We start from the raw sequence: 18477 nt of genomic DNA, 5'->3' as shown, positions 1-18477 counted from the left end.
AGGAAAAGCCTTCATGAATCACGACATTACAGAGTCGTCCCAGTAAAGTCCCGTGTAGTCTATTTGTATAAAATGTCTGGGGTTTATTACTTCAAATCATAGAATTAATTTTGTTAGGCTGGACTATAACCGCTTCTCCCTCTCCCTCGTGTTCTCTCTCTTCCCTCCCTCTTCCCCTGCCCTCTCCATCTCCCACCCCCCCCAGCTCCTCCCCCCTCTCCTCTGATGCAGGACAATAGGTTTTATGACTACCCCGTGAATCACAGGAGTGTGGAGAGTGAGGGGATTGGGTGGTGGTGGTGGGTGGGTGGGTGTGTAAAGCCGATGGTGGACTGTAGATCTCCCATCCTGATGGGAAGATCGAAGCATCGAGGGGTGAGGGCTTCACTGGGTGGGGGGGGGTACTGGAGAGGGGCAGGGAGGAGGAAGGGTGGGCGGTGGCGCAGGACTGTCGCACGTTAATGAATGACCATCCGACAGAGACTTGTCATCCCTCTGGAAGAGTTAGTGCCCTTCTCTGGATGGACAGCAGAGGTGGCAATTTGTCTCTCAGCGAATGGTGGGGGGGGGGGGGCTGGACATCGGCACTTAAAAGAGCATTTGGGACTGTGCAGGGAGGGGTCGAACAGAAAGACGGCTCTCCATAAAAGCTAAATTGATTTGAAGTGTCATCCCTCAAAGGCTTCAAATGCAGAAATTATTATTATTCCAATATTTATTGCTTGTCAAGACGTTTGCAAGCAGTTTTCAGCCGCGCTGGTGCAGCTAGCTACAGGATCCATGTTGATGAGCTCCCGTCTCATCCTTTATCATCATGAGGTCACAGCTAATGACATTCCCATCAGCTTCAATTGTACCGTGTGCTCAGCGCTAATGAGCTGCAGTGCACGTCAGCATGCTAACATGCTAAACGACAGCACCAACGGTCCTCATTGTGAGTGAGGGGAGCGTACCTACAGTATGTTCCCTACTTCCCTTATATCCTATGTTTTTTTTTAAAGTTTCCTATGTTCCCCACGGTTGCCGGTCGATTCTCTCTATCTACTGTATGTGGCCTGTCTAGCCCCTGGTCTTTTTACTAAACTCCTTTCTTCATTTCCTAAACCCAACCAATGGGACAACTCAACTTCTCACTCAAAAATAGGCAAAAATCTGCAAAGTCACAACTTCACTTCCAGGTATGGGACCAAAAATTGCATTTTACCCGGGTCCTTTTGGGGAAAAGTGGGGGACATAGAGGGTCCTATGTTCCCCACTTTTCCCCAAAAGGGTCCAATGTTCCCCGGTTACATCCAAAGCAGGGAACACAGTAGGACCCAGGGAACATATTATCCCTATGTCCCGTGACCAGTGTCGACTCTCAAGCTTTATTTTAGTTGTGGCTGTAAGAGCTCTCATGTGTTTCTCTAAACACAGCCGGTTGTCACAGCCCCAGTTCTGTTGTTCCGCCACATCCATTCAATGAAGCTCAACCGATATCACTTTTTTTTCTTTTCTGAACGTCGAACAAAAGCAACGCTACGTCCTTGATCTGCACTACAAAGTACGAGAGACAACTTCTGCTGAGTCTGTATTCTCTCATAAAATAAAACATTATTCAGAAGCACCGAGGCTTTTCAGTGTTTCCTTGAAAAGAAAACCACGTTTTTACAGGTTTAGCATTACAACTAAGGACCTCTGGGTGTTGGAAGAGTTCATTATTTATCAAATTTAAGCTCCTATTTCCGTGGAAATAGCTGACCAGCTGACCCTCCTTGTTTTGCGTTGCGTGCAGTGTACACTGGTGTTAAGTTGGAGAGAGGAGGAGTGAAGCAACACAACAACTGAGACTTGTGTCATTTCAAGGTGACCTGAGGGAAACCAGGCTGTAATTTCGAGTGGGTTAAAAGGAAATCCACATTTAATGAAGATAATGATGTGCTTAGACGGTGTATTGTTATACATATAGTGTCAAGCATGTGTCATATCTGAGATATCGGCTGTATAATAGACTGCTAAGAGTATTTAAAAATGGCATCAAAGCATGCTGACAGTGTGGTCGGTTCTATCTGAATAAAGGCCTGCCCCTGTCTTCTCACCCACCATCCATGAATGTAAAACACCCCCTGATAAATCGCCCATTGTGACGGAAACATGATTACATGAAGCCGCGGCTGTAGGCCATTCAGCGGGCAGACGGAGGGCCATGTCACCTCTAAGAGGGCTTTGAATAAATGTCCCCGTCGCTCCCAAGGCCCACTTCCTTAATCAGGGTGTCGGATGGTAATGATTAGCTTCCTGCGTGTGCTCCTCGCCTGCTGGATCGTCCGCATAACTCATACGCTGTTAATAATCTGCCCGGGGAGATAATACCCTTCTTTACCTCCAGCTAATCCAGCCCTAATCTGAACCACATTGTTACTTTTTTTTTATATAAAATTTCATTTATTATGACAAGTACTTTCATGGAATCAGGCGGTGCTTCATATTCAAGGAGAAGGGGGATGCAAGGTGAATTGTATCTAAATCCCTCAACTCGGTTAAATAATGCAGCAAGCCGGTGTCCCGGAGAGAAAGAGGCACTGATGGGGGCTGTTGTTTTTCTTCTGCCTTAGGTCACGGCTTGAGAGCGGGTGGTGGGGGGGGGATTACTGCAGCATCATTTCATCCTCTGTCCATATTCAAAACCTGGATAAATAACAGGCAGAGGGATTAGAATTAGTTATCATGCTCCATGCGCAGGCATCTGTTAAGGGCACTGGTCCTTGAAAAGCAACATATTTTTGCTATTAAAGCAAATGCGGGATGAGGAGCTGGGCTTTGTCTTTGGTGCATCAGCTCTCACTCTGATAGAGAGAAGTGGAGTAGGTCAAGAGAGCTGTGATCCCTTATTTTCTGAGCCAGTTTGGTGATTTGGGCTCTTCTGCGCCAGGAGAGAGCCCTTGAAGATAATGGTGGAACAATAAAAAATTGAAGACGTTTCTAACTGCTTTTTTTCTCCCTTCTTCTTTTTTTTCCAACTCAACCAGAAACCGATGAATTACAGGATTCAAATGCACATAAACTGCCCTATTCCTTCGGCATCACGCCCTCAGAGGGAAATTCTACCCCCGTCCTCATTTAACAGTATCCCTCAGTGAGGACTGGAGTAAAGCTATATCACCGCTCCAGTTTACTACTTCAGTTTTAATTAACGCAACAAGTATCTGGTCTCTTCCAGCGACATTCTAACTCGTTAAAGCTCTTATTTGCTAAATGAAATTATTTAATACTTGATGCGTAATTAGGAAATGATACAGCCGTACGGTTTTGAGTTCTCTTCAGGAGCAAAGCTGTTTACATTGTAAAATCAATGTAACTTTTTTTTTTTTTTTCCTGTGGCGTTCCTCTGTATGAAACATCATTGTCTTTAGACATGCTATTGAATTACTGTGTGCATTTGTCAGTGGCGTTCATCTTCATGCTCTGATGCACTTCAAGGAACACCAGTATGCATCACCGTACTTTGAGACATAGGGACGATGGGAGTTAACCTTGAGGTATTGATTTTCTGCCATCATGTACATGTACTATATATCTACTATGTGCTCATTTCTCTCTTTCTCCCCCTCTCTCTTTTTTCTCTCTCTTCCTGTGCAGAGATACTGAACGGGAGTCTTTACATTGACCAGAACAAATTCCTGTGTCACGCCGACACCATCCACTGGCGCGACATTTTCAAGAACCCGGAGGCCGAGCTGCTGGTGGTGCCGTCCAACAACAGCAACCTTGGATGTGAGTACGGGCACAGAAATCTCCAGCATCAGCAGCAATAATCATGCCGTACCCCTTTTTTTTATTCATTCTGTTTGCCTGCTGGTCATTTGCAAGCGAAATCACATGGTGTTAGATCAACGTGTGAACCTTCCCATTGCAGTGGTGTGGTAGCAGCTCAGCAGCGAGGCCCATGGAGCCGCTGCCTGCTGCGCTCCTTTTTAAATCTCAGTGAATCCGACAGCTGGTTTGAAGCTACCCACTTCCCCTTGCTCCCCCCGTTTCGCGGTCCCTACAGTCCCTCAGATCCCTTTTGCTTTGGACATAACAGGCGTCACTATCCGGCGGACATTCTGTGTCAGAAGAACTGGCTGTTAGAGACAGACTCGCTCAAAGTTTTCTGCACATTTTTGGACAGGCTTCTTCTTGCTCATTTGAAGGCAGAGACGGGGGAAAGCGGCGCCGTTTCTCCGGGCGCTCCGTATCAGAACATGTCAGGGTGAAGAATGGGGACAGATGAAGACAACGGTGCAAACATTAAAAAGTTTCTTTGATGAAAAGACAGTAGCGTTTCTGTGTTTAGAGAGCCAGCAGAAGCAAATCTGCATAGTGATGACTAGAGTTAGACATCAAGCAGAGCTGGTTGCTGTAAAGTAAAGTTTGATGAAGATACTTCAAAGAACAATATGTGTAAAATGTTGCTATTTTGTTGATTAGATGGCACTGACGGAGGAGGAGGTGGATGAAAAGCAACAAGGAACAGAGGAGGTTGGCCAAAAATGACAAAGAGAGTGTGTGGGAGTTGAGGTTGCCAAATCGAGGGCCTTTGCCAAGCTGTAGTTAGTATTTAACATTAACAGCCCCACTGTGGGAGTGGTTGAAGGGGCAGGGTGACAATCTGCTGCTCTGTTCCACTTACTATGTAATTAACCCATAGTCAATTAAGCCTTGATGATGGGCCACTGGCAGATGAAGGCTGTGAGTGCTCTGTCAGGTCCCACTTTGCCTGTGCGAGCGCCTGACGGAGGGGGAGTAGAGACCTGTCGTTCACACTTATGTTCTCTGCAGGCCACGAGTCGCCACGGTGACTCCCAGCCTATTGTCGGACGAGCAGAGGAGACTCGACGGATCTGTCATCGTCACCAGTCGGGGAGGTTTTTTTAGGGGCGTGCACAAGTGGACGGTTAGGTGTTTGGTGTGTGGGGCCGAGGTTCCAAGTGCAGAACATGAGAAGTTTTCTGCAGAGCTGCCTGATGCACAGTGTGTGTGTATGTTTGTGTGTGTGTGTGTGTGCTCTGCAGGTAAACGCTGTCATCGCAAATGTAACGGACGCTGCTGGGGCCATCAAGAATACCAGTGCCAAACCTGTGAGTATACACACACATCCCTGAAGTTGAAGTTTACAGTATTATATTCCCTCTATGCCCCTATAAATGACTCTACTTCTTTATTTCCTTAAATAATTAAGAAAATCCGAAACAGACAGAAAGGAGATTTAGATTAAAGTGATGCCCAACATTGAAATCCAGTCTAATGAAATTCTGTTGAAGAGTAGAGTACAGTCTGAGTTAAAATAATCTACTGTCTAATCTCCTATAATCTGTTTTGACATGTATGATGTATTATTTTTTGACTGTGGGAGACTCACACATCTGTTTTTTGGGCTTTGTCTTCACACTGCACTGAACTCAGACACCAAAATCAAGGCCAAGTTAAAAAAAAGAGACAAAAATGAAATAAATAAGTGGATGAATGTGAAAATGAAGAGATGTTTATTAATGCATTACATCATTTCTTGCAAGTGTGATAAGAGGAGAACTCAAGAAACAAAATAAAAACAAAAGAGATGAAATGGAAATAAGCAAATATTTATCTAACGCCGCTGATAGCAGCAGAAGCACACGATTGTTAACACAATCAGAAACAACAGAGGAAGGAGGGCAACCGGAGGAACGTTAGTTCTCCATGTAATTACTGGATGTTCTGCTCATCTTGTAAAGACCGGGAGAAGGACTGGCCTGTTTTTCTCAGGCTAACGCAGACTCACAGACTACAGAGCCTTGTTGTTTTTCTCTACTGCATCATTATGTTCCCAACACAGCAGATAGTGAGCACAGCAGTTTTTAATGCCTCATCTTCAAGCTCCTGCTGACTCGCTGGCTGATACATCTCCTACTGTCCCAGTAATGTGTGGGAGGCTCTTCTTTAGCACAAGTATCACAGCAACTTTGATGCCATAGGTACGAGCCACATCCAAGAGTAACCGCTAATTATAGGAGTAAATAATTAGCAATAATAACAGACAGAATGCAGATTTATTCCAAGTTTTATGATAAAAACGCAGGAAAAGCAGTAAACAGCTCCCGTTGTTACCACAAGAGTTGGCATAGCAACTGATAAAGCCAGGCTTTCTGGGAATTATCAGCACAGTTGGAAGGTGTCTCTGGCCAGTCGGCCCACTTGGCTGAAAACGCCCATTGTGCAAACAGATATGGTGAGTCACTGGGAACTTTTCTCCCTCAACTTTAAATCTATGGGGACTCACTCCAGCGACATCCCACTCTGAACCTGAGAGGCGCTGAGAGCTACGCTGTGTTGTTTCCCAGAGGCTACACACTGAGCCGAGGCCGGAGCGGTTGGTGGGTAAGAGGCTGTGTCAAGGGCATCAGTAGAGCGGTTGTTGAGAGAGGAGACGGCGGCTGGACATTCAGCGCGTACGTGTCATCGTGTGGTCACAAGCCCACTCGTGTGGCCTTTAGACTGCCCAAGCCTCTCATTTGTTTCTGCCCGAATCCAGCATCAGACAGTGTTTGTGTACAGCCAGGATGTGGGAGGAAGGTTGAGGGTGGTGGTATTGTCTCCTTTTATGAGTGTGAATGTGTGTGTGTGTGTGTGTATGTGTGTGTGTGTGTGTGTGTGTGTCAGACCTTTAAAATTCAGTCTTTTCACTTCCTGGCCAGTGACAAAGACGGTGTGTGCAGAGCAGTGTGACGGTCGATGCTTCGGGCCTTACGTCAGCGACTGCTGCCATCGCGAGTGTGCCGGCGGCTGCTCAGGCCCCAAGGACACGGACTGCTTCGTACGTCAAATTACACACACACACACACACACACACACATGCCACACACCCAGACAATCTGTCTCCCTTTCATTTCCTCCATCTTGTACTTTTCTCTTCTCTATTCCCTTTCCCTCTCATTCTCATTTCCCACACACATCCTCCGACCGTCATCCATTCCTAACAAGCATCCTCCAATTTGTGTGTCCACGTCTTTTAGTGCAACATCTGTTTATCATCCTCCTGCCGGAATATGATCCACTTTGTTTACCAGCTGATGAATTGTTTGTCATTTTACGGGGCAGTAAAAGGCTGCAGCAGTGGCTCTCTTCAAGGAACAAATTGGTGATTCAGTGGTTCAATTAATATCCCTTTCATCACCTCAAGTTCTTTCTGTTTCGCAAACTTGTGCACGACCCACACATGCACGCGAACAGAGGAGGTATTGTAGCTGTAATTCACAGGAATGGTTCGTCCAATTCAATTGAATCCCAGCGATTTCAGCCCGTAGCCGGCGATGACAAAACACTTAAGAGGATTATGGGAAAACATTCTCGCCATTTACATCATGGCTGTAGATCAATGGCTCCAATTTCTCTCCTGTTTGGCGTCAGAAGAGAGACGAGGGACGGCGGGCGGCGTGATCCACATGCCGCGATCCCACGTAAAAATGAAATGCTGCCGCAATAATCACTCACGGTGACTTATCTTTCCCGAGCACGCGTTCTCCGTGGGGAGTCCGACCGGCCGGCGTCCTCTGATGGTTCTGTGTTTGTTTCCCCTACAGGCTTGTACTAATTTCAACGACAGCGGAGCGTGCGTGACCCAGTGCCCTCAGCCGTTTGTGTACAACCCCACGTCTTTTCAGCTGGAGCACAACCCCAGAGCCAAGTACACCTATGGAGCCTTTTGCGTCAAGAAGTGCCCACGTAAGTGTGCTTGGAGTACCCAACGCTATGCTGCGTGAACACTCACACAGCTGCAGGCAGATCCAGATAATGTAATATTACTCCATAATAACATAGATGCTCATAACGATGTTCATAATTAAGTTTTATAGCCTGTGCAGCGGCGTCCACCGAAGGAGCGTTTATCCTCCATCTATCCTGAAACGAGACTCCAGACAATTATTTAAAGTGAAGATAAATGACTCAAACATAAATAAATTGTGTATCTCAATCAACTAGTTGCAAACGCCATCTGTTTCAGCTTCTGGCAGCTGAAAAGGAAGCAAAATCTCGCTTCTGTCTTTCACAGCTCCGGAGTCAGAGTGCAGCAGTAATTCAGCGAGCGTGCATTAGAAGTCAAGCCACATCAACAGATTGCATGTTCAAGTTCCACTGATCATCAAATGAGCGTACACCAGTAGCACTTTTCCACCGTTGCCACCGAGCACTAATTTGATTCATTACTTTTCTTGAGCAATGCAGCCCAATTAGACAATTAGTTTTGATCATTACACAGACGTGATTAAAATACAATCAGTTTCTCACCATTAAAAGGGCTCCGACAAGGAAAAGGCTTCCATTTTTCATGCTTTTATATGATAATGCAAAACAAACACCGACATCCCTGCTGGGTTTTCACAGATAACTTTGTGGTGGACCACAGCTCCTGTGTTAAAGCGTGTCCCAGCAATAAGATGGAAGTGGAGGAGAAACGCATCAAGATGTGCATCCCCTGCACAGACATCTGTCCTAAAGGTAAACCAATGAGAATGTAGGTCTCATCTACACACACACCATTGCCCCACAATCCACAAAGAGTTTTTTTGGGCAACTGTTTCTGCAAGTGAAGCATTCATCCATGTTTCCATCACTTTCTCAAAACATTGACCGCCCTGTGAGGCACACAACCCATATGATACCATATTCTAGTGCAGTGCAGGACATACTGTACAGTACTTAGGCCAGTAGAACAGTGTGTAATGTGGAAGTTATATTCAGTAGATGAAAAACAGGTTTTACACACATACATTCCTCTGCTTGCCCCAACTTCCTGGCTCCCACTGCACTGCATTTACTGTATATACAAGAGCTTACGCAGTTAAACCATTTTAATCTAATAGATTTATGCTAACAGTGATGATACTGGATCAACAGTAGCCCACAGGAATTACTTTAAAAGCTTTATAGGAAATGTAATTTATTTTTTAACAGAGCCAGCTTAGCTTTCTTTATATTGCACCAAATAATCTTACAGCTGATTTATTGATTCTAATGTACTCCTCCAAAATATCAACATAGCCTTTAATTCATCCAAACGCCCTCATCCTCATCTGTGCATGCTCATTACATCCTGCAGGATAAATAGGACAAATATGGCATCGATGAAGGTCACACGCTTGATCCTCACCACAAGGAACTGCTCGGTGATTAAATCGTTCTGCACAAGAGCATCATCTGAAAAGTCTAATGTGAAATGAAACGGCGTGGGGATTAGTCCCTTCATCACATTGTTCTCACAAAGGTAACCGGTCTGGCCTTTCCCTTTGGAGGGAAGACACCAGTGTTTTCCTCCAGGCTGCGCGTACGGGCGGTGGCATCCATTGATTGGCTAATCTCTTGATTACATCGTCACGCAGCAGGGAGGGGTTAATGAGGGATAGCCCGAGGAACTATGGGAAATGATAACAAATTAACATTTCAGATATGGAATTGGCTGGTATAAATCACTATCAAAAACTGGTTACACCACTTAATGCCAACCTTATTCATCATCCCCTCCGCCTCTGTCAGAAATACTTGGCTCACACTAGACCGCAAGTGTAATTAATGCAGATGTAATGAATTCATTATAGGGCAGAATGGGCTGTGGATTCGCCCATGCTTTCATCAAAAGAATTCAAATGCATGGAGAGGGGCCACGGCCTTGTCTATGCACCAAAAGCAGGCGCATATTTTCCTATAAGACTATAAAGAATTAAAGAGACAAATAGCTAATAGTGGGTTCTCAAGGACACTGTGATGAAAGCAACATTATGCATTATTCTTGAATAGTATATGATCGTGTGTGTTTGCTTTCGTTGTGTCAGTGTGTGACGGCATAGGGACGGGCAGCCTGCAGACGGCTCAGACGGTGGACGCCAGCAACATTGATAAATTCGTCAACTGCACCAAAATCAACGGCAACCTCATCTTCCTCATTACCGGCATTAAAGGGTAAGTGACGGCTTGATACCTCACACATGTCAATTTTTTTTTCCCGCCGTTGCAATCTGAAAGCCTCGTTATACAACATTCAGTAGCCGGATCGATCCGTGAACGCGGCGAACGCGCCGGTCTGGGCTGAAATGAAGCTTTTGAGACCACCGGGATGCTCGCAGACATCTAATTCTAAAGGAATATTAACTTTATCATAACAGCAGCATGAAATTAAGTGACGCGGGGAAGTAAACAAAAGAGTTCTGCATTAATATAACATTGTGTCAGAGGAAATATGGCTCGGGAAAGTGAATGCGATCTGTTCAGTCATAAGGTGCTGTCGAAGTGCCTTGAAGCTCCGAGGTTGGTATAATGTGTAACCATGAATTTCAAAACAGGACAAGAAAAGCAGACAAAAAAAGTGTATTGTAGATAGTTTTCACTTCTCTTTGTGTTTGCTTTGTGTGCACTTCAGGGACATGTATCACGGTATTGGACCTTTGGACCCTGAACGCCTCAGCGTGTTCCGCACTGTGAAGGAAATCACAGGTGAGAATGCAGCACCGGAGTCATCACAGAATAACCGACTGCCGGTGTTATTATGTGACAAGTGTGTGTGTCTGTGTGTGTATGCATGTAAAACATCCGTCCTCTAAGGTCAGAATATAAAGCTTGAAGAGGAAAGTCTAAAGCTGATCTTTGGTGGTCTGGAGTGAATATTACAGTATTTCTTTGTGTGCATATGTCTGATAGTTATAAGTGCTTACAGTATGCATGGATGTGTGTGTGCGCATGCTTGTGTGTGCATTTATTCATTAGCTATTAGAGGCCTTAAGGGATGAGCAGAACCTCGTATACAAACCCTTTTGTCATATTAAACTGCGACTTGCAGTTGAGCCAAACATCTAATGGAGTGAAACTGCATTTTCATAATGAAAACCCAGGCAATAAGAAAGAGCAATGGCCATTCAATCCCTACCATTTCCTGCTCCATCCCTTTAATGTCATTTCCACAGACGCTGATTTGATATAATCTGTCATTAAAGGCAAGTGCAACCGGACAAACTGTGCAGAATATTAAATCCCATTCTTTTAATTAGCGCATATTGTCTCCTCCGAGCGCTGCAAATGGGCTCTCGCTTGAACTTCACAGTTGCAGTGCAACTCCGTGAACAGAAATTACTGTGCTTTTCTTTTTTCTTTTTCTTCTTTTTTAAATTTAGATGTAGGCAACAAAAGGGTTCTTTTCTATTTCATGGCTCATGATTCTCCCTTCATCAAATACTCCCTAGACTCATCCCTTACCCTTCTCTTCTTTTTCTTTTTCAAACAAAAAAAAATACATCAGACATAATACCATTTTGGTGATTATCCATGCACTGTTAAAAAGAAAAAAGAAAAAAAAAGATGATGTAACTTTTATTAATTAGAACAATCTTCAACCTGATGTGTCTCTAGGTTACCTGAACATCCAGTCTTGGCCCGAGAACATGACAGACCTGAGTGTTTTTTCCAGCCTGGCAACCATCGGAGGCAGATCTCTCTACAGGTGTGTTGGTGTTGTATCAAACAGATCCAAAATGGAGCATTCAAAAATAACAGTCCCTGTGCATGTTGATAAGAACTGTGCAGGATGAAGTTTTCAGCCGTGTTCCTGGTTATTCTTCTATAGTGTACATTTAAAGAGGTAATGACTGTGATTACTGAACAGTACCATCACTTAGAGCCCATTAACCCCAGTGTAAGTACAGGGTATGTTCTGCTTCTTTTTTTTTTACATCTTTGAATCTAAATAGCATTTAATGCAGCTCTGCTCTTCCTATATGTAAATGACGTGTTCCTTCTACGAGATGTCTTCGCTCTTTGTCTCTCTGTCGTTTTTGCTGTTTTCACTGTGGATGCTAACAGTGGGAGCTAATGAGCCAGCGGCCCATGTGCTCACTGCTCGGCACAGACTCTCTCTCTGCTGTCACGCAGCTTTGATGAGCCCTGTTGTGATAACAGGTTCTTTGTTGGCTAAAAAGTGGCAGATGTGAGCGATAGTGCTGCCGGTGTCGCAGGAGAGACGGCACCTTGTTTTTTTTCTAAGCACCGGCGATGAACATGTAGCTCAGCGTTCTTTCATTAGAGCTGGAGCAACATCCTTAATCATCTGCCTCATCTTCTTCTTTCTGTGCCGTGTTTCCTTTCTTTCTCCTTTTCCCATCAACTCGCTTTGTCTGTTTCCGCCTCCTCGTGGTTTCCCTCTGCCCTCCCTTCATCTTTCCTCTTCCTCCCATTTTTCTCACCCACACTACTGTACATCCTATTATTCTCCCTCTACCCCCTCATCGACCTTCTATACCTCCATCTTTTTTCATCCTGTATCATCCTCTATCTTTCTTGACTCCTCTGTCCTTTTACTTTATACTTCTAAATCCTCACGTCCTCTTTTCCCATCTTGTTAGAGATTTCTTCATGAAATCATCCTCACGCTGTTTCTTTTAAATCCTTAATTCCTCCCTTCTCCCCCATTCTCCATCTCTTCTTATTTCTTTTTTCTCCTAAATCATTCATCTTTTTCTCTCTCTCTCTCCCCCCCTGCAGTGGAAGTGGCATTTCCCTGCTGATCCTGAAGCAGCGTTGGATCTCGTCCCTCCAGTTCCAGTCGCTGGACGAGATCAGCGCCGGTAATGTCTACATCTTCAACAACAGCCGCTTATGTTTCTACAACACCGTCAACTGGACCTCGCTCTTCAGGACGTCCAGCCAGAAGGTCCTTGTCCGCAACAACCGAGATCCACGGGAATGCAGTGAGTGATGCTCGTCAGCAAAGATCTGCACCGTATCAGAGGGGTTTAGTTTGTTAAACCAAAGCACACCTCAAATTTGACTGTATTACAAGTGCAAAAAGCAAATAAATAACTGGATTAAAATACAAAATCCACAAAAGCCGAGCTGCAACAGAGAATAATCTCCCATTCCCACTAATTCAAGCCACAAATATTTGCCACATTCGCCCAAGTTAATTAAATTCAAACACACTAAAAAATCTCCTAAGCAACAGGAAAACCATGACTTGGTGACAGCTAAACAAACTTCCATCACAGCCACTGAGCAGAAGACATACATCCCAGTAGGTTTGAGTCAAGTTCAGCCAGTGCTACTGTATAAGCCATATTAGAAGAAGTTATGTCATTTTGTCTCAACATACGGTTTTGCATTCTCATCTCTGATGCGCATTATGCAGGTTAAAGAGGCCACTGCTACACACACACACTCATTTATGTTTACACACATCCAGCGGAAAACCAAACCTATTAGGTCTTCCTGTTGTCTTATTTTCCCTCCCATTAGCCCTCTAATTAATTCCACACATAGATTCCCCGCATATCTGTGTACGTTCAGCTCCCACCATCGCCTTGCACACTGACATGCCTGTTTCCAAGGCGACGGTATCACAGGCCTCTCTTGCTCCTTGGCCTTGGCCATGAAAGCCCTTATTCAGCTCCCTCGGAACAAAGTGCTTAACGCGTCGTGCACAGCGGTGGGCCCGGCTCGCTGCTGGCCTCAGAGAAGTGGATACCTGATGAACCGTGACCAGTGTACATGCGGTTTAGCTGCAGATGGTGGGAAGTGACCACAAAGGCCCCTCAGTGACAAGGAAATAAGTCGTATTATTCCTCTGTAAACATGTTTTTGATCTTATTTATATTTGTTGGACTGTGATGAATCACGCATCCGTGCTTCCCGGCAACCCCACCGTGACAGAGATAAGTAGGAAACACACACACACATACACACAGGCCACTGTAGTTTTTCTTTCCCCTGCCAGGCTGCGGTTGATATCATTAGTCAGTTAATGAGTGCTGTGTGTATGTGTGTGTGCAATCGATGGCTCCTTACACAGGCCTCTTCATTAGACTCAACCCCCTGTCCGCCGCTGATTGTTTGGCTGTTGACAAAAGGTCCGGCCCCCACCGGGCAGCACTCCCGGGAACGTTGGGTGTCACTCACCGGATGGAGGACACGCCGAGGCCGATGCCTAACATCGATTAATGTGGTTTGACTTGAGGGTAAAAAGGGCTTAGGCTTCTGGCCGGGGGGAGGCCTTTTAATGGCAGAGGTGTGAGGAATATCAATGTTCACTCACACAGCTGCGGCGCCCTCGGCTGCTCCCACTCACACACTCACATGCTGGGAGACGCACCGACGCTCCGTCACCAACACTTCCACATCTGTTATGCATGAATACAGTAAACACGTGCACACACTTTCAATCTATAACCTAATATGCGCACAATAAACCACAAGTAGATGTTTTCTGCTCGAATTGAATTGTGGGTGTGTATCTGCGGGCGACTGCCGTCTGTGTGTGAATATATTTGATTTGTTTTCCTCTCCGCAGCTCAGCAGAGGATGGTGTGTGACCCCATGTGTTCAGACGACGGATGCTGGGGCCCGGGGCCGGACCAGTGTCTCTCCTGTAGGTATTTCCGACGGGGCCGCACGTGCGTCGGGTCCTGCAACCTCTTTGACGGGTGAGTAAACCGCCGCGTCGCGCATCCTGCATAAAAAAAGGTCGCGCAAGTGTCAAGTACTTCGTTTGAGCTGATCTGACACAAATCTTTAAAACCTCGCCCGAAAATGAGCATTTCCCTCAACGTCACATCGTCAGACTTTGAGGAGACTGCGTTTATTCCCCTCGCAAACTGCCATACGTGACAAGTGGAGGATATAAAATCAATTTGAACAGCTTTGATGCATGAGAATGAAGTCAAAACATCCTCAAGGGCTCTGGAGGAGGAGAGTCTAATTGCCAATCGGGGTGAATATAATGAGATGAACCAATAAGGGATTCCACACTGCGAACAGTTAACGTGAACAGTTAAGGGAACATTTGGCTACGTCTAACACCCATTGTCCAAAATCAATTTGAATATATTGTTGAAGTATTATATTTAATTACAAATTGCCCATTTGAGCTGACAGACATGAGTGTTTACTGCTCTGAGTTGGGGAATGACTGACATTTGCGACAAAGGCCCCTTACAATTCTCTGATGTTCTGTTTTCAGTGTGAATAATTGCATTCAGGTCATCGCTTTCCGTTGCCAAGAGGCACATCAAAAAGATCAGCGCCAACTCACCTGGGGAGAAACACTTCTTTGTAGATGTAGTTTCCAGCCTTTTGTGCTCCTCTTGAATGAACGAGGAGATGTTGTCAATCGCGACACTTGAAAGCATCCATCTAAAATAAGACTGCACCGGCAGCATCTTCCACAACATGAATGCCACTTTTTCCTGCGAGCAGCGATGTCAAGCCAGTGTTTTCCCCCAGGTGTGTGTGTGCAAGAGAAAGAGAGAGGGAGGGTGCATGAGAGTGAGCAACCCTCGGTCATGTTGACTTGTTGCCGGTCCTTTCCCCGCCGCCGTTTGTGCAAAGGGAGGCTTTGAAGTTGCCGGGGAAAATAGCTGGGAGCGAAGGCTTTGAAGACGACTGGTGAGAGAGGGAGAGGCGCGTGGCAGGAAACCGCTGGAGCACACTCGTCTCCGCTACTGTAAATACAGTCACCGCGGTGCATCAGAAGTTCTGCCGGACAGCCCCGCCGCTTGCTGCGTGTCACTGGCCCCAACGTGGAATCAAAAAGTCTACAGCCTAAAGGTTCTCTGCTGTAACAAGTCGCCAGCTGTCAAGCAGCAGTCCTGTGGAAATGTAACTCTGGCAGATGAAGTGTAGCTTCCTGGATAACCTGCGTTTCTCTCCCCTGGTGACTGACTATATCCTTTCTGCCTCGCTCAAATCAAAACAAAACTTTTTAACTGAAAGTTATTTTATGCCTTAATTCAGGAGAACTAATAGGACGTTGAGGGAGAGAGTATTGTATTTGTTTAATTAGCTCAGCATCAGCTGGACATGGTCCTTCAAATCTAAACTGGACATACTGTAGGAAAGTGGTAAATTACAAGTGAGTCAGAGGATCCTTGAAAGACCCAAGAATAGTCACAAAAGGTGTTTTGTGCAGTGTGGAAGCAACTAAGCTGCAGAATAAAACCTCTGTTTTGCCTCAAGCTGGGATTCCCATTTCATTTTAACATAATGATACACAAATAGGGATGACTGCAGTGCTGGAGGACAGAGGGAGAGGCCACGTTCACATGGATTTAATAGCATCACGAGCTCTAAACGAACAGTTTTACAATGAAAATATATTCAGGAAGAGAGGACATGCCTGTTCTTTGACATAAATGAAAGCGTTTACCACCTCCCTATTCTCTATGGGATGTGGATAAATTACCTCTAAAGGTGCAGGATGATAGAACGTATCATGTGATTCCTCAGCAATATGAAAAAACTGAGAAGATGGAAAGTTAACAACCTGTGATAGTAGGTAACTTATTTACTCATTACTGATAAGTGAGCAGCTGCTTTGCTTGTGAGTGCTGGAAAAATATAAGTTACATATAAGACACAGCATCATGTAACATATAACAAGACTAATGGCCTCTATTCCCACTGCTCTGTTCTCCTCTGATCCATATGGGTTTAGTAACTGTATATGATTTTCCACTGTACACAGCAGAGATTGATTTCATAAGTGCCTTTGCAGTGGATCTATTGTATTTGACTGGATATCTCTGAAGAATATGGTGTTAGCTCATTAAATAAGTTTTCAGGTTGGCGCTTTTAAACCTTAAGATTCCGCGGCTCGCCCCTCGTTATGTCTCCATTCTTAATGAGGAGCGGCACTAATTCCCCTCAGTTTATACGTCTGTTGAATAAAACAAAGGAAGAGCAAAAAGGAGAGCGAGCGGGGAAAAGAAAACGTCTGAGATGATGTCTACTGGGGTTGGGGGGGAGGAAGCAGATTAGGGAGGCGTTGAAAGTGTTTAATTAAAAAAGTTGCTCTGGTGGGTTGGCCATGCTCTGCTTTCCTAGAGGTCTGAATGGTGGCCACAGTCCTGCTTAAATTCCTGCTAAAAAAGGGCTAATCCCCCATCAGGCTATTCCCCGATGGGGCCCTGGCACACACTTCCAGCCGTGAAGGGGCCCAATCAGGAGTAACGGCTTTGACGGAATGGAAATGACCCCAGAGAGCACCGCTGCCGAGGTCTTTGTCTCTCACCCATTCTCCTCCATGTATTTTTTTTTTCTCCCTGCAACCAGAGAGAGATAACTCCCCACTGCCTGGGCCTGTTTCTAAAGGATTCCACAGGACTGAGCTTCCAGGAGAGAAATCTCATTTATTTTGGAACAAGGGGAAGAAAGACAATGGAAAAATGTAAAGAGAGCAATGGGAGTTCCCTTTGTGGACATTATTAATAAGAGGACACACTTATTTTTTCTGTATGTTCACATGTTTGAGGCAAAACTGCTGCCAACATGGGGGCTGTTCAAAAGGAGTGAAAATCTGGGATTGAATCTTCATGTTTGTCAGTGTTTGATGTGACACAATCGAACTCCACAGTGTCAGAATGTCTCTTCTTTTTTGCAGCCGGTTGATTTTTTATTCTAATATTATTCTAAAAAACACCCTCAAGAAACCTGAGAATCCCAGTGCAAGATCGTATGAAAACAGCTCAGGAGGAGGAATCTGTTGGATCTTTATTTCACCCCAGTGGCATCAAATGCAAATACAAACAAAAACACACACACACACAGACACACACACACACACACACACACACACACACACAGGGTTACTCTCATTATCTCCAGCGCTGTGAGAAAGCTGGTTGTTTGCAGCAGGGTGAATCCTCCTCTGAGGGTGTCCATCCTCTGGATCAGCTGATCGATCCCTCTGATGTGAAAAGTGCCTCTGATGGGCAGCGGTGGTTATTGACAGCAGCCGGCATCGGCTCGCCATGCAGAGAACTTCAAAAAAAAAAAAAAAAAACGTAGATAATGCGCTGATTGGGACACAAACACAGGATAAATGTATAGATCAGATGCATGTGCCTACACACACACATGTACACACAGATTCAACAGGGTGGTCGATGTAACTGCAGTGTATTAAGTCGAAGTGGAGAGTTGAAAGCATCTGAGCCACATGTATCTCTCTCACTGTCTAAATAAAGCTTCTGCTAGAACGTCCACCGGTTGCACAAGCTGCAGTGATTTGATAACAGGATGCCAGGAGAATGTCTGTGACTGAACCTTATTCTCTCTGTCTTCCTTGCTTGCCTTTCTTAACCTTTTCTCCTCTCATCTTCTCTCACTCCCTCTGCTCCTCCCTCCCTTTCACCTGATCCAAAGCAAACTCCAGTCCCTGGCCTCTTCTGCCACCTCTCCTTCCCTCCCACCGCCGCCTCCGTCCACGCATCCACCCGTGTTTGCCCATGCTTTAAAACGCCGTTCATTATTCATGCACCTCCCCAGTTAGCATATCGACCATACTAAGCCTTTAACTTGACCAAATAGTCTTAGGCAGCCGGCCGCCCTGCATGCCCCGTTTCCAGAGGGCATTGGAGCAGTCAGTACAAGTAGGAATCTTGGAGATGGGCATGAGTAAATGAAGGTTTAACCTTGCTTGCTTTCTCGCTGCTGTATCACATATTGGTT

The 18477-nt window shown here is 45.3% G+C and overlaps 1 protein-coding gene across 1 annotated transcript in view; it reads left to right on the top strand.

The window, feature by feature from the left end:
* Positions 1-18477, top strand: part of LOC310998106 (receptor tyrosine-protein kinase erbB-4-like) — a 206413-nt gene that overhangs the window by 141492 nt on the left and 46444 nt on the right. Inside the window, exons 4-13 of the mRNA XM_083988010.1 lie at positions 3619-3753; positions 5034-5099; positions 6693-6811; positions 7578-7719; positions 8380-8493; positions 9825-9951; positions 10409-10482; positions 11392-11482; positions 12526-12725; positions 14321-14453. Coding sequence (XP_083844136.1) covers positions 3619-3753; positions 5034-5099; positions 6693-6811; positions 7578-7719; positions 8380-8493; positions 9825-9951; positions 10409-10482; positions 11392-11482; positions 12526-12725; positions 14321-14453 — 1201 coding nt within the window. The remainder of the gene's footprint in view (positions 1-3618; positions 3754-5033; positions 5100-6692; positions 6812-7577; positions 7720-8379; positions 8494-9824; positions 9952-10408; positions 10483-11391; positions 11483-12525; positions 12726-14320; positions 14454-18477) is intronic.

This window comes from Trachurus trachurus (assembly GCF_905171665.1).
Source record: "Trachurus trachurus genome assembly, chromosome: 2".
Taxonomy (NCBI): domain Eukaryota; kingdom Metazoa; phylum Chordata; class Actinopteri; order Carangiformes; family Carangidae; genus Trachurus; species Trachurus trachurus.
This window is presented reverse-complemented; position numbering and strand designations above follow the sequence as displayed.